The 13,149-nt window shown below is 37.0% G+C and overlaps 1 protein-coding gene across 6 annotated transcripts in view; it reads right to left on the bottom strand.

Annotated features, from left to right (window-relative positions):
* LOC139960640 (ras-associating and dilute domain-containing protein-like) overlaps positions 1–13,149 on the bottom strand; it is a 38,017-nt gene that overhangs the window by 5,908 nt on the left and 18,960 nt on the right. For all 6 annotated transcript variants that reach the window (XM_071959163.1, XM_071959164.1, XM_071959165.1 and 3 more), the window contains 9 exons: positions 10,956–10,993; positions 8,801–9,047; positions 8,210–8,420; positions 5,090–5,259; positions 4,509–4,659; positions 3,340–3,492; positions 2,051–2,794; positions 1,175–1,347; positions 427–566 (listed from right to left, as the gene is read on the bottom strand). In XM_071959163.1, the coding sequence (XP_071815264.1) occupies positions 427–566; positions 1,175–1,347; positions 2,051–2,794; positions 3,340–3,492; positions 4,509–4,659; positions 5,090–5,259; positions 8,210–8,420; positions 8,801–9,047; positions 10,956–10,993 (2,027 nt within the window). The remainder of the gene's footprint in view (positions 1–426; positions 567–1,174; positions 1,348–2,050; positions 2,795–3,339; positions 3,493–4,508; positions 4,660–5,089; positions 5,260–8,209; positions 8,421–8,800; positions 9,048–10,955; positions 10,994–13,149) is intronic.

Here is a 13,149-nt window from a genome sequence, read left to right as displayed (position 1 = left end):
TGTAACTGTTACGTTGTTGGTACAGGTCATGCTGATCTACTGTCAACTTTGAACTCAGTAAAAAAACTTTCATCAAAATTTACAAATGTATCTATATAGGCTAAAATGCTGGCAAATGCAAAGGGAATAAATAGGACTAAAACAGTTACATTTCTATCGCACTCAATCGGTACCTTAGATGTCCAAAAGAAATAGAACAAAAATTCACATAATTGCTGACATTCATAATAATGGAGGTGATGATAAGTACACTCTCACAGCAATTTGGTAGATCACATGTTAACTAATTAAAGAAGACCAAAAAAGGAGGAAATGGAAAGGTTTTCTATGAAAAATGGGGAAAGCAAGATGGAGACCACAAAAACATTAAGAGAAAGAAGGATCACTGACAGTCTGTGTGATCAATAGAATTGTGGTTGTACTTACTGGTCATACTCAAAGCCTACCAGACTGGTACCATCCACGGCTAACACCCTGTCTCCAACTTTCAACTGCTCGCAGGAGACAGCTACCGAATCTTTAGTAAATCCACGGATGTAAACACCGGGAGTGGCAAGAGGCGTTTTCTGTGGGGATGAGCAATATAAAGGAGTGTTAGCTCAGTGGTTAACCTTTCAATTATAAGGTCCCGAGTTCCAGTCACTCCAAGATTAATGTATGTCGTCCAGTTACAGAGTTGTTGACAATTGACAATTCATAATCATGGACGTTAAATATAAATCTAAGAGACTGACTTCAGTCAGCTTGCGGCTTTGATTAGCCAATGATGGCTTCTTCGCAAGTTCCTGCTTGCAGGAGGATCTAAAATACATACATACATACAATACAAAGATGAAGAACAAGTTTAACAAACGAGGCAAAAACAACTAATAGAGAAAAGTTTGGGTTATGTAATGATGGGAGCTGGGGGAAGTCAAAGAGACACCCATGCATGCATGCAAACTCATTCCAAACTTAATTATTAATTAATCTTACACCGAAACATCCCATAGCCAGTATAAACCTGTTTCCAGATTCCACAATCCATTAGTCTCGGATACACTCTCCTTTTGTTTATTTGTCAGCCATCGACATTTGTGACCACAAACCCTTTGCTGTCTTATCCACTGACCTCTCTTTTGGAATGAATTCTGTTCCTCCCAAATTTGTTATTTAAATACTTTATAATACTCACCATCCCATCTGCAAATCTGATTCCTAATTGGTCGTTCTCTGGGACTAGGTCCACCACGAAAACATCGTCCAAGGAGGTCCGTCTTCCTCTTCTGTGTCTCTTGGAAGAGGTCTTACTGGGCTTGGTGTCTTTGCTGGATGAAGGCTTCTCAGATTTACTTACAGAGGATTGATCTGAAGAGATGATGAAATTAATGGAAAATCAAAATTTGATAAGCTCTATGATATTTTAAAATTGAAATGCATTACAGGCTGAAAGCTAAAATGAATTGAATTACTCATTATGCTAAATAAAGAATGTAGTTTGTTGGTTTCCCCCGTTTTGCATCTCGTTAGTGTAATCAGATATTAATTTAAGGTTAGTAGGAATGGTCTCGGGATGCAATTCCTCCGCAGTGTGAACATGGGTCAAAATGAACCTGATAGTGAATTTATACATTATTGAATATACTGCACCACTACGTCCATTTGATGGTTAATTGATATATTAATTGAAGAAGGCTGTTACAACATGAACAAATTTTACTACATTATTTAACGTATCCCTTTCCAAAAACCCCATCAATAACGAAACCGTTACTGCACTGTAGTTACATTATTAAACAGCCACAGTAAGAAACCATCTCCTGTGAGGCTATTTATATCTAAACCCCATCCCCTGACATATCCCTAACGTATCCCTTTCCAAAAACCCCATCAATAACGAAACCGTTACTGCACTGTAGTTACATTATTAAACAGCCACAGTAAGAAACCATCTCCTGTGAGGCTATTTATATCTAAACCCCATCCCCTGACATCTCTTCAAATAATTTTTCTGCCAGTGAGCACTACATACACGTCACCAAACGTAACAGAAGTTACGAGCTGCATTTACCCGAGTCGGATCGTTGGCACGCTGCTTTGTTGTTTGTGGTCCCCACAGCATACTTCACAGGATCAAAATTTTCCACTGCAGTGTCATGGTACTCCTCCTTGATACCAGAAGACCCCTCCGAACTGGCGACTGCTTCGTCGCTAGAAGAGACAGGCTTCCCTTTGCCCTTGAAGGAAGGACTGACTGGGACATCGTCGAGAAGAGGAAAGTCCTCGACTCCCGAGGATTCGTCATCCTCTTCTTCTGGGATGCTGTCAAAGTAACCTCCGCTGACACCTGAGAAGTATGCTTGAAGTAAGTTTGATGCTTCCTCCTCAGAGCTGACAGGTTTGAGCTGTGCGTGCTGTCCATCCTTTTTCTTGTCAGTCTTCTTAATCGATGAGGGATTCTTGTTCCTGTTTTTGTGCTTTCTGAACTTTTTCGAGCCGCTCTTGGATGGAGCAGGCGGTACAGTTTTCTCGTCGAGGATTTTGGCTTCGAAAGAGACGTCCTCCGAAACTTTGGAGAGGCCTGGTGGAGGGCTCTTGACGTCTGATTCGTTGTCGTTGCAGTCAACCTTTATCACGCCACTCTTTTCGTCAAACTTTACGGAGGCGTAAATGTGAGTTTTGCATGTTTCAGGCTTCGCTGGAGATGGCGACTTTACCTTGAGTGGTTCTGGAGAGAATTCTTTCCTGATCGACTGATCTTTGAAGGACTTATTAGATGCCTGACTCTGGCGCCTTGAACTGACACGAGATACCCCTGAAAAAATCAGAGAAAATCGGTTAACAATCGCGAGCACATTAACAAGGATTTTAGTGTAATATAGGTGTGCTACACACTAAAAGTTGCTTTAAGTCAGGTAGACTCATCCAGAAAAATGAGAACATGCAATAAGCGTTTAGCAACCTCCCTTCATGTAGTCCTTTTACACTGACACTGTAAAACCAATAGCAGGGTGAGAAATGAGCAATGATTGTGTTTGCCATTTCAAAAAAGTGTTGCATGAAAAATAGTATATAGGGTTTATATCTATTGTTGAAAAGGGAAAAATGTTCTTCACATGATTAAATGTTAACATATGAAATGGACTTCCCACTAAATTGAAGTTCCCCTCATTTAAAATCATACATTTCATATGACATTTAATAGCTAATTTCTGAAAAATTTGTTGACTTACAATTTCCTTTCATATTAAAAGAACCTGCACGGTCCAACATATTTTGGGTGGAGGAGAGGAATGATGTATGTATAGCCTACCCACACATATACACATACATACATTAGGATGAATCTATGGTACTTACCCTGATAAACATGTACAAATGGCAAGTCTTGACGTAAATATTCTAGAAAGCGATGGAAGGAAGGAAGGTTGTGGAAAGCGTAGAGGTCTAGTTTGGAGATTTCAGAAGGTAGAGTGAGGGGTGGGTGGTCATCAAAAGTTTCCAGTATGGTTTCTGGTGGTGAGATGGGAAAATATCAATACACTTGTAAACATGCATATAATGTCCCCATGTGAAAATTCATAGAAGCAATTTAAACTTTGATGATAATTAATGTGATATTTGAATGTGTAGACACAAATGTTCCATCAGACGAACAAGTCCAAAACAGCAGGCCACTTTTGCAGCAAAAATTCTTGAACATTTAGAAAAGAATACTTTCCTAGTATACAGTGGCGTAGGAAGGTACTTTTGAGTGGGGGGCTGAAGACTGATGGCCGGCCTGGGGGAGGGGTCTAAGGAATTTTTTGGCATTTCCAGGTGGCCTCAGATGCAATTTGGTGCAATGTAGCACACTTCAACACCCACTCCATCTTGTAAAAACTTTTGCATTTTCACCTGGCCTTAGATGCAATTTGGTGCTCCAAATGAGATTTTTTTCTCATTTGGAAATGAAAAATGGGTTTTCTGACTTGCGAAGCAGGGGGCGGAATGATACTTCTGCCCCTCCATATTTTTCACTGGGGGGCTGGTGCCCCCCCAGCCCCCCTGGTTCCTACGCCCTTGCTAGTATATATGGTCTGATCTAATAGAGGCTGAGAGCAAACATTGCAGCAGCAGTGCGATGTTAGTAGTGATGTTAATTATATGAAGTTATTAACAAGTTAATGAAAGAAACAAAAGCAAATAGAAATTATTGAGGAGGGTTTTATACCTTATATTACACACCTACGTATTTTAACATGAAAACATTGTCAGTGGAGAATATAATTGATTTATTACAGCATCCAATATGTAATTTCTTGAAAATCGCGATACACAAGGGTAAACAATTTTCTTCCGGGTCCCCGGATACCCGAAGGGTAACAGCTCTCGGGTACCCGGTTCCCTGAGTTTTGGACCTGTGTAAACACTACTTTTAATAGGCGAATGCTACCTGGTGGATCACAGTACAGATATTCATTACAGATATACATGTGACATTACTATTACTGCTCAATACTACCACTGACTGTACATGCATATCTCACCTCTCTGTGTTACTGTCTCTACGTCTTCACCGATAGGAGTCCAGCCCGTCGGACTCTTTTTTGAGTTGCTTAATTCATATTTGCTTAGCAGCTGATGGAGTTGAGCAGGCCTCAAAGACGAAAAGTCACTACGAAGGCTGGACCAAGTTGCCTGTGATTAAAAGAAAATTACGATATCTCAAAAATGAGAGCCCGAAAATTACCTGTATTTGAATCAGGAGAGCGCCAAAGACCCTCTAATTTTCACATGGCCAAGGATATCAAATATCAAAATACATTATAAAACCAATCCTTTCGAAAACTGCTACTTACACAATTTGTCAAACTAACAATGGATTTTGGAATTCAAGTATCCAACTGTCAAATGCATAACGAAATGGCTAAGAATCAGTTACTATAAGAAGGTGGTACAAGGGTTTTGTAACTATTGTATTTAAACAAAGACTTACTTTGGGGCAGCAAATCTATATCGTAGGAACACAGTGTCACCTTTTGCATACTGAGAATGCAGCAATTAGGGAAAGGGGGGGGGGGGAGTAGAAGGAGGGATGTGTATAGGACTGGTTGACCTATTCATTTACCTGCATGAGCTGTATCTTTGGTGTAGCCAGTAAGTCTGCTGCTGATGACATTGTCTGTAGGAAGTGAATCTGGCCATCCAGTCCCTTATCCATTATCCATGATTCTATGACGTCCAAGTTGCCCCTGATCTGCACCCCCTTTGACCAACGCAGGTATTTGCCGTTAGCAGCTACATGAGAACAAATCAGTGATGGGTTTAGGATCAAGTATAGCCACAAAACAGGTGAGATGGGACACAATTCCATAACTTAATAAGGTGCAGTATTTGTGTGATATCAGCAAAAAGTATATATGTATCATAATTTGTGCCCAGGTTCTTCGTCACCAAGCAAAGGTATGATTAATTGTCAGGAAAAAAAAAGTAGAAAACCTGTAAACTATTCTTGAATCGATAAAGTATCGTCTTTTGAACTAAATATCGTTATATCCCAACATATCATTGACAAATAATTGGTGATGGAATTCCTTCAGTATAGGATAACTCTATAAAGCACTGTCTCAGTAATGCTACAATATCATCTTGTTCCAAACTATAAACAAAAATCCAATCATTCATAACCGTCCAACCACAACAATATGCTAATTATTTAATTCAGTCAATATTGCTATTGTTGCTAAGCATATTCAAGTCCTAAATTGTAAATAACTTCTATACCGATACTGTCCATGTAGTATATGTGCATAATGCTATATATGCTGTACTTGCCACAAGATTGACTGTATATCCATACAAGTATATGCCAAATGTTATTCTTTAGGTTCTAATTATTGATACCAACCATCCTTATGCTCCCAACAAATTCCACTTGATAATTTTAACTGCTAATGCAATGTTCTTGTGAATAATTCATGTCGTTCTTAAAACTTTCTAAGTGGCTCCAAATGTTGCTCTTTGTGTCCTTCAATTAGTTTTTGTGCATTAATAGTCAGACTGTCTGTATAGCTTTTAGTACAATATTAAGTACAATCCCTACTGTCTGTTAATTAAGTCATACTGTAGAAACGTAATTATATCTTGGGACACACATGTATATGCATGGAGATCATTCTTGTAACGCACAGAGCAAATAAAGGGACAGTATGAAGCTGCAAGTTCTGGGGACAGTATGAATTGATGAGTTGAACCTTTAGGGTCTGCAACTGTGTATGCATAGTCTCTAAAGGGACAGTAAGAATATGCACAGCATCTAAAGGGACAGTACGAAGACAAGTTATTGAGACAGTATGACCTGATGAGTGAAATCTGTAAGCACTGTAACTACATGCTTTGTCTCTATAGGGGCAGTATGAAATATTTCCTGAAACTATTGACAGAAATTCTATGGACTGATCATAGGCTTAGGAGCCCAATTTGATTTGGGGGGACTGTAACGACTTGCCCGAAAAATATAATGCTTCTACACTGTCCTTACCATTTTTGTTGGGTTTTTAATCATTTGTCATACTATACCTAATCTCCAACTTCCACATCATAATTTTAACTATCCCTGTAGTTTTTTAGCATAATTAATAAATGTTGTCCTTATAACTTATAAACAAATGTATATAATTTTTCATTCTGTCCCCTTACACTCTGCCCACAATCCATGCAGTTAATAGTTTTGGTGCATATATCTAAATAAGATCCCAAGACAGCATTTGCTGATAGAGTCATACTGTTCCCATTAGCTGTGCAACTTTTTAAGTCACAGTCATAGGCGTAGGAGGCGGGGGGTAGGGGGGGGAGCAGCCCCCAACCCAAAATTTAAGTGAAAATTTGGGCAATATGCTGAGAATTTTCGGGCACCTACTGAAAGAAAAATAATTTGCGATATCATTATTATCATGATTATTGTAACGATTTCTCCAATAATTCTAACCAATATGGAAGGGTAATAACAAGGCAAATGATTGCATGTATTGGCATGCGATGTAATAACCGATGCATGCCTAAATGATGTGCACAGTATGATCCCAAATTTTGGTTATATTTTTCGGGCAAGTCGTTACAGTCCCCCCAAATCAAATTGGGCTCCTAAGCCTATGATCAGTCCATAGAATTTCTGTCAATAGTTTCAGGAAATATTTCATACTGCCCCTATAGAGACAAAGCATGTAGTTACAGTGCTTACAGATTTCACTCATCAGGTCATATTGTCTCAATAACTTGTCTTCGTACTGTCCCTTTAGATGCTGTGCATATTCTTACTGTCCCTTTAGAGACTATGCATACACAGTTGCAGACCCTAAAGGTTCAACTCATCAATTCATACTGTCCCCAGAACTTGCAGCTTCATACTGTCCCTTTATTTGCTCTATGCGTTACAAGAATGATCTCCATGCATATACATGTGTGTCCCAAGATATAATTACGTTTCTACTCGTAGGTCAAACTGACCCAATAGTTACAATACATGATTCATACTGTCCCTGTAGTTATAGATCTGATTCATACTGACCCAATAGTTTATATACATGATTCATACTGACCTTGTAGTTATAGATCTGATTCATACTGACCCAATAGTACTATACATGATTCATACTGACCTTGTAGTTATCGATCTAATTCATACTGACCCAATAGTTTCTATACATGATTCATACTGTCCCTGTAGTTATAGATCTGATTCATACTGACCCAATAGTTTATATACATGATTCATACTGACCTTGTAGTTATAGATCTGATTCATACTGACCCAATAGTACTATACATGATTCATACTGACCTTGTAGTTATCGATCTAATTCATACTGACCCAATAGTTTTTATACATGATTCATACTGTCCCTGTAGTTATAGATCTGATTCATACTGACCCAATAGTTTATATACATGATTCATACTGACCTTGTAGTTATAGATCTGATTCATACTGACCCAATAGTACTATACATGATTCATACTGACCTTGTAGTTATAGATCTGATTCATACTGACTTAATAGTTACTAAACCTGATTCATACTGACCTTGTAGTAATAGATCTGATTCATACCGACCCAATACTTTCTCCTTGATATAATTCATACAGACTCTACAGTTTATTTTAATGCCTATACTTCATTCACCGTGGTCCATGATTCTGGATCCACAATGCTACATGTACAGTATGTAAATCATGTGAATGCCCGTACCTTTCTCTAACAGGACGTTAAACAACGCTGCATTCATGAAGAACAAGAGATATGCGTAGAGCTGAGAGATGATGTCAGGGTGTGTTGAGACTCCATTCAGAAGGTCAAAGGTCCCCTGAAATATGCTAATGATATTGGAAATGCCAGACGATTCTTCTCCATCTGCAAAGGGATTTGCTGAGAGGATAGTAGGCAAGGCATCGTATAACGTCTGCAAAAAGATAGAATATTGGTGGTCATACTTCAGATGTCCAATGCAAATTAGAGCAAATTGTAAGTATGTTTGCAACATAAATGTAAAGTCCTCAGTGCTAAACAGGTAACCAATTCACACTAGTCACGGTAAAGTGAGAGTGCTGAGGTTGTGGGGAGACATGTAAACAAGAAGCGAAGTAAATCAAGAGTTCAAATTGTCATGGTGAGTTTGTTGTATAAGTAAGAGTCAAAGCAAGTTGATTGAAATCTCAAGAAATTTTGCAACTTTTCCAAAAAAATATCAATATTAAATGCACCAAGGACTATTCCTTTCCTTGTATTGAACTTGAAATATTAATTATTTACCATACAGTAATAATTTAAAGACAATATTACCTTTGTAATGTAATACACACACTGCTGAAAGGAATACATGACGACCTCCTCCAAGACAGATAGGACCTCCTGGTAGCACCCTGCTTCCCTGTTATCTTCAGTCTGTGCATCTTCGTCTTTCTCCTGAGGGGGTAGGTAGTCCGGGAGTTTAGTCTGAAGGCAGTTGAGCAGTTCCAGGGCATTTGCCAGAGCGATGAGAAGAACCTTGAGGTCTGGTGCGAGAGATTCCATTGATGGCTTTGATGAGCTTCGCAAAGAGAACGATATAAACAGAGTCCAAAAAATGCACAGACTTATAGTACTACGGACACCTAGACAATTTGTGCCATATTCATTACATTTGTTGTGTACTGTGATGATTTTATTCAAAATCTGTTGAAATTATTCAAAAAGCTTCTTTTTTTCGTTTCCAAGATATACACATTTGAAGTTTTGATAAATCTGGGAAAAACTAATAAAATATGTGCAAATTATGACATGGAGTATTGCACTCATCAAAATATCTTATTTTAGCCTGTAATAAGTGAAACCCTAATTACAAGCCCACTTATATCATTTGATTAATGTCAATGTTCAGGTCTGTTCAAGGAAGACAATAAAATATTTCCAAAAATCCCCTTAGGCCACAAACCTATGTTCAGTTTCCTTGGAAGGAAGGTTATTAAAAAGCAAAGGATTTAGCATAACAGAAAATTTGGCAGTCATGCACTCTCTTTACATCATCAATGTGCATAATTAGCTAATTTTTATTCATGAATAAAACTTATAGAATTGAGAAAAGACTTGTAAAAGGGTCAATCTTTGATGGATTTTGCAGAGCTCTCTATTTTCATGATTTCTAATGCCTACTGAGTGATGAGGGCAGCGTTGTTCTTAGACTTGTCTGTAGACCTTTAAATGTATTTCCTCAACTGTGAAATAGATTTAACAGAATAGTACCCTTGGTGTATTCAGAACAATTCACCTTGTCGGTGAAGACCACTATAATTCTAAGACAAACAGAATAATTACAAACAGAAAATGAAACACTTTGACTCTAGGCCTATTAATCAGGGCTATTAGAAGTGATTTTCACTTACAGGGAATGTTAACTACAAATTAAAGTACATGGAAAAAGAAAAAATTGCTCATATTGTAATATGTGAGGAACAATAGGCTATATACAGTAGGATTCTTAGGCTAATAAACTTTGAGAGGTCTAAGAGGAAAAGGTGAGGTTCCATAAACCTATGAAATGAAATGACACATGTGACATACAATATTAATTTTATGTCCAGCAAAGTGTATCAAAAACACAAAACTCATGAAGTATAGTAACAAATCTGCAACAGTGCACACACTGCAGATCTGTTTACAAAGTAAAATGTGTTTGTTGTTACAATGCATTGGGCAAATACAAATACACAAATATATTATACTGTACATCATGTTATATCAGGATTTATATTAGGAGTTATATTAGGAGTTATATTAGGAGGGTTAGCTGAGTGGTTAACGCCGGTGCCTTCCAATCATATGGTCCTGAGTTCGAGTCACTCCAAGATTAATGTATGTCATCCAGTTACAGAGTTGTTGACAATTGACAATTCATAATCATGGACGTTAAATATGAGTCTAAGAGACTGACTTTGGTCAGCTTGCGGCTTTGATAAGCCAATGAGGCTTCTTCGCGAGTTCCTGCTTGCAGGAGGATCTTAAATACATACATATCATAAATTCACTTCTATTGACATTATTTTTGTGTAATGGGGGTTCATGTTGTGTGTATAGAGCTATATACATCACATATCAAATTCACTGAATTCAATGATGTGGCTTGCCTAGTTTACTATAACTGACAATTAATGTCATCATTGTCTCAAAATGTCACCAATTTGTCATGAATGCTTTCAATCCTCACTTGAATCTCATCTTATAGCTATGAAACAAGTAAGATGCCTATACAAGCTTGTTTTATCATGTACTACTTATTCATGTATTAAGTATAGACCTCGAAGCATAGTTTCATTTGCCTCAAATCTTGCCAACCATCTCTGTCAAAATGAAAATGTATGTTGCATGGGTGTGCATGCATGCATACAGTATTGTACAGTATTTAGGAAGGTACACACAGATACTAATAGTTGTATAATAACTAAAACCCAAATAATTCTACCTGTTAGAGTGAGTTGTGGCCATTTCTCTGGCTTTATTCTGAAAAAGTAAGAAGAGAAGAATGAAAGAATCTTATTTTGGAACAAAAATATATATATTTTTATTACCAAAACAATCACAAAAATAATTTAAGCTTAGTATGAAAAAGTGTAAAAATGTAATGAATTTTGGTCATGAGATAATTTATGTAGCATATTTTTATATCATAAATAAGGATAATTATGTCAACCAAATATAGGAACTACTCTGAAACTGTATTTAGAATCACTTCTGGTCAGTTAACACTGTTAAAATAATATGATAGCAAATGCAATTATTTCACTAGCTATAAGCAGTACATACAATGGAATTTCCAGGGAAAATGTATGTTGTAATTTAACAGCAAAATGCTATATTTATATGGTCAGCGAACAAAAATAAACTGTGTAAATTGCTTCACAAATGTTAATACAAAGATGTACAGTAGGACAGCTGTTATACAACATAAAATGTAAAACTTAAAAGTCTTTCTCTGATGTCTAGATTCCAATTTTTTTTTGACAAAAATTATATCATATTTTTGCAATTTTGTAAGATAATCCAAACTTGATATTGTCTTATTATGTCATTCAAAAGCAGTGCATAACAACAACACAGCAAAAAAAGAAGAAAACATTCATGAACAGCTAGACTCTGGCAGTACAATTGTAGGCAGATTGTTTTGTTAAAACGATGACCCTATTTGTAGCTATTGTATTGAATGTGAGTTAAAGTTCTTACTAATGTATTTTGACAAGAACAATAGCACAATTCTGTCGTTGTTTTAAAGTTTAATCTTATCCAACATTTTCATGCCATGATCTTCTGCCAACTTCTCTTTGCCAAAAATATGTTGATCAAATTACAAAATAAATTTAAGTTATCCTCTTTGCCAGTTGCCATGGGAAGATATCAGCAGCCATGGTACTACCTCAATTAGCCAGACAAAAACACAATGAAAAGACGTCATCCAATAATAAGACCTAAAATGACACTGGACATATACACTTTACAGCCAAGCAATTCCTGGAAGCTTAGAATGTATCGATATACTACCACTTCAAAGTTACCACCTGTAGGTGTTAGTGCACAGAAATATCTCAAGCACTTTAAACAGTTATTGAGCTTCAATGATCACAGTGAAGGGTTCAATTGGATTAAATAACTTGTCAAAATGGGACAAAGGCAATTTTAGAGCCAAGTATACTTTAACTATAAGCAATCATGAAACATATAGTCATAAAGAGTATATGAAGGCTACTTTATCTCAGACGCCTTTTGATATCAATCGCACATTCAATGACTACTTGAAACTAAACAATGAATCTAGTGTTTGATAGGTGGAGGAGTATAAGATAAGATGTAAATGAAGAGTTATTAAATATTCATGTTCAGGGATACACAGATCAATACATCTGCCAGTTCTTTGAAAGTTCCCGTCTACCGAAGGTGTGATCAGAGGAAGGAACATTGCATGAGGGAGGAGGATTGTTTGGTGAAAGCAGCTCAAAATTTCTATTGTACATGGATTTGTATAGTCAAACCCACCATTAATGATTTTTTATAGTCTTAGAGTACACTTATGACGTTCGAAAAGAGCAGTTGCTATTTCGTCAGGTGGGATCTGTCAATCGAAGATGACTCGTCTGTTACTATGGTTATCACAAACATGATGTTATATATAGATCTAGTACTTATCAAAGAGATATATCAACATCAAAAACAAAGGAAGGTTCTTTCTAACTTTTTGGGATTCATAGACCATAAGTGACATGGTTTCAAAAGTCATCACAAAGGAAACACATCCAGAGCTGAGCTATTAAACAATATAAGTTACAAAGTAGGCCTAATTTGGTAGACTGTTTAATTAGTTAACAAATTGGTCTGATTTTCACTTATCACCCAACTAACACATGTATGTATTTTCTAAAGACAACTTTGTCAAAGATATATAATAATAATAATATTTGCTTTTAATATAGCGCTTTATACCAGGGATAGGTCTCAAAGCGCTTTACAGATGTTATATTAACCCTGGTCAATGATAACCTGTCCCAGAGACAATATTCCAGTCGGCAGCAGTTATATACTGCGCCCAATGACAAGTTACCTCACAGGTACCCATTTAACCCCTGGGTGGAGAGAGGCAATTGAGATAAAACATCTTGCCCAAGGAC

The sequence above is a fragment of the Apostichopus japonicus genome, chromosome 19 (genome assembly GCF_037975245.1).
Source record: "Apostichopus japonicus isolate 1M-3 chromosome 19, ASM3797524v1, whole genome shotgun sequence".
Classification (NCBI taxonomy): Eukaryota; Metazoa; Echinodermata; class Holothuroidea; order Aspidochirotida; family Stichopodidae; genus Apostichopus; species Apostichopus japonicus.
This window is presented reverse-complemented; position numbering and strand designations above follow the sequence as displayed.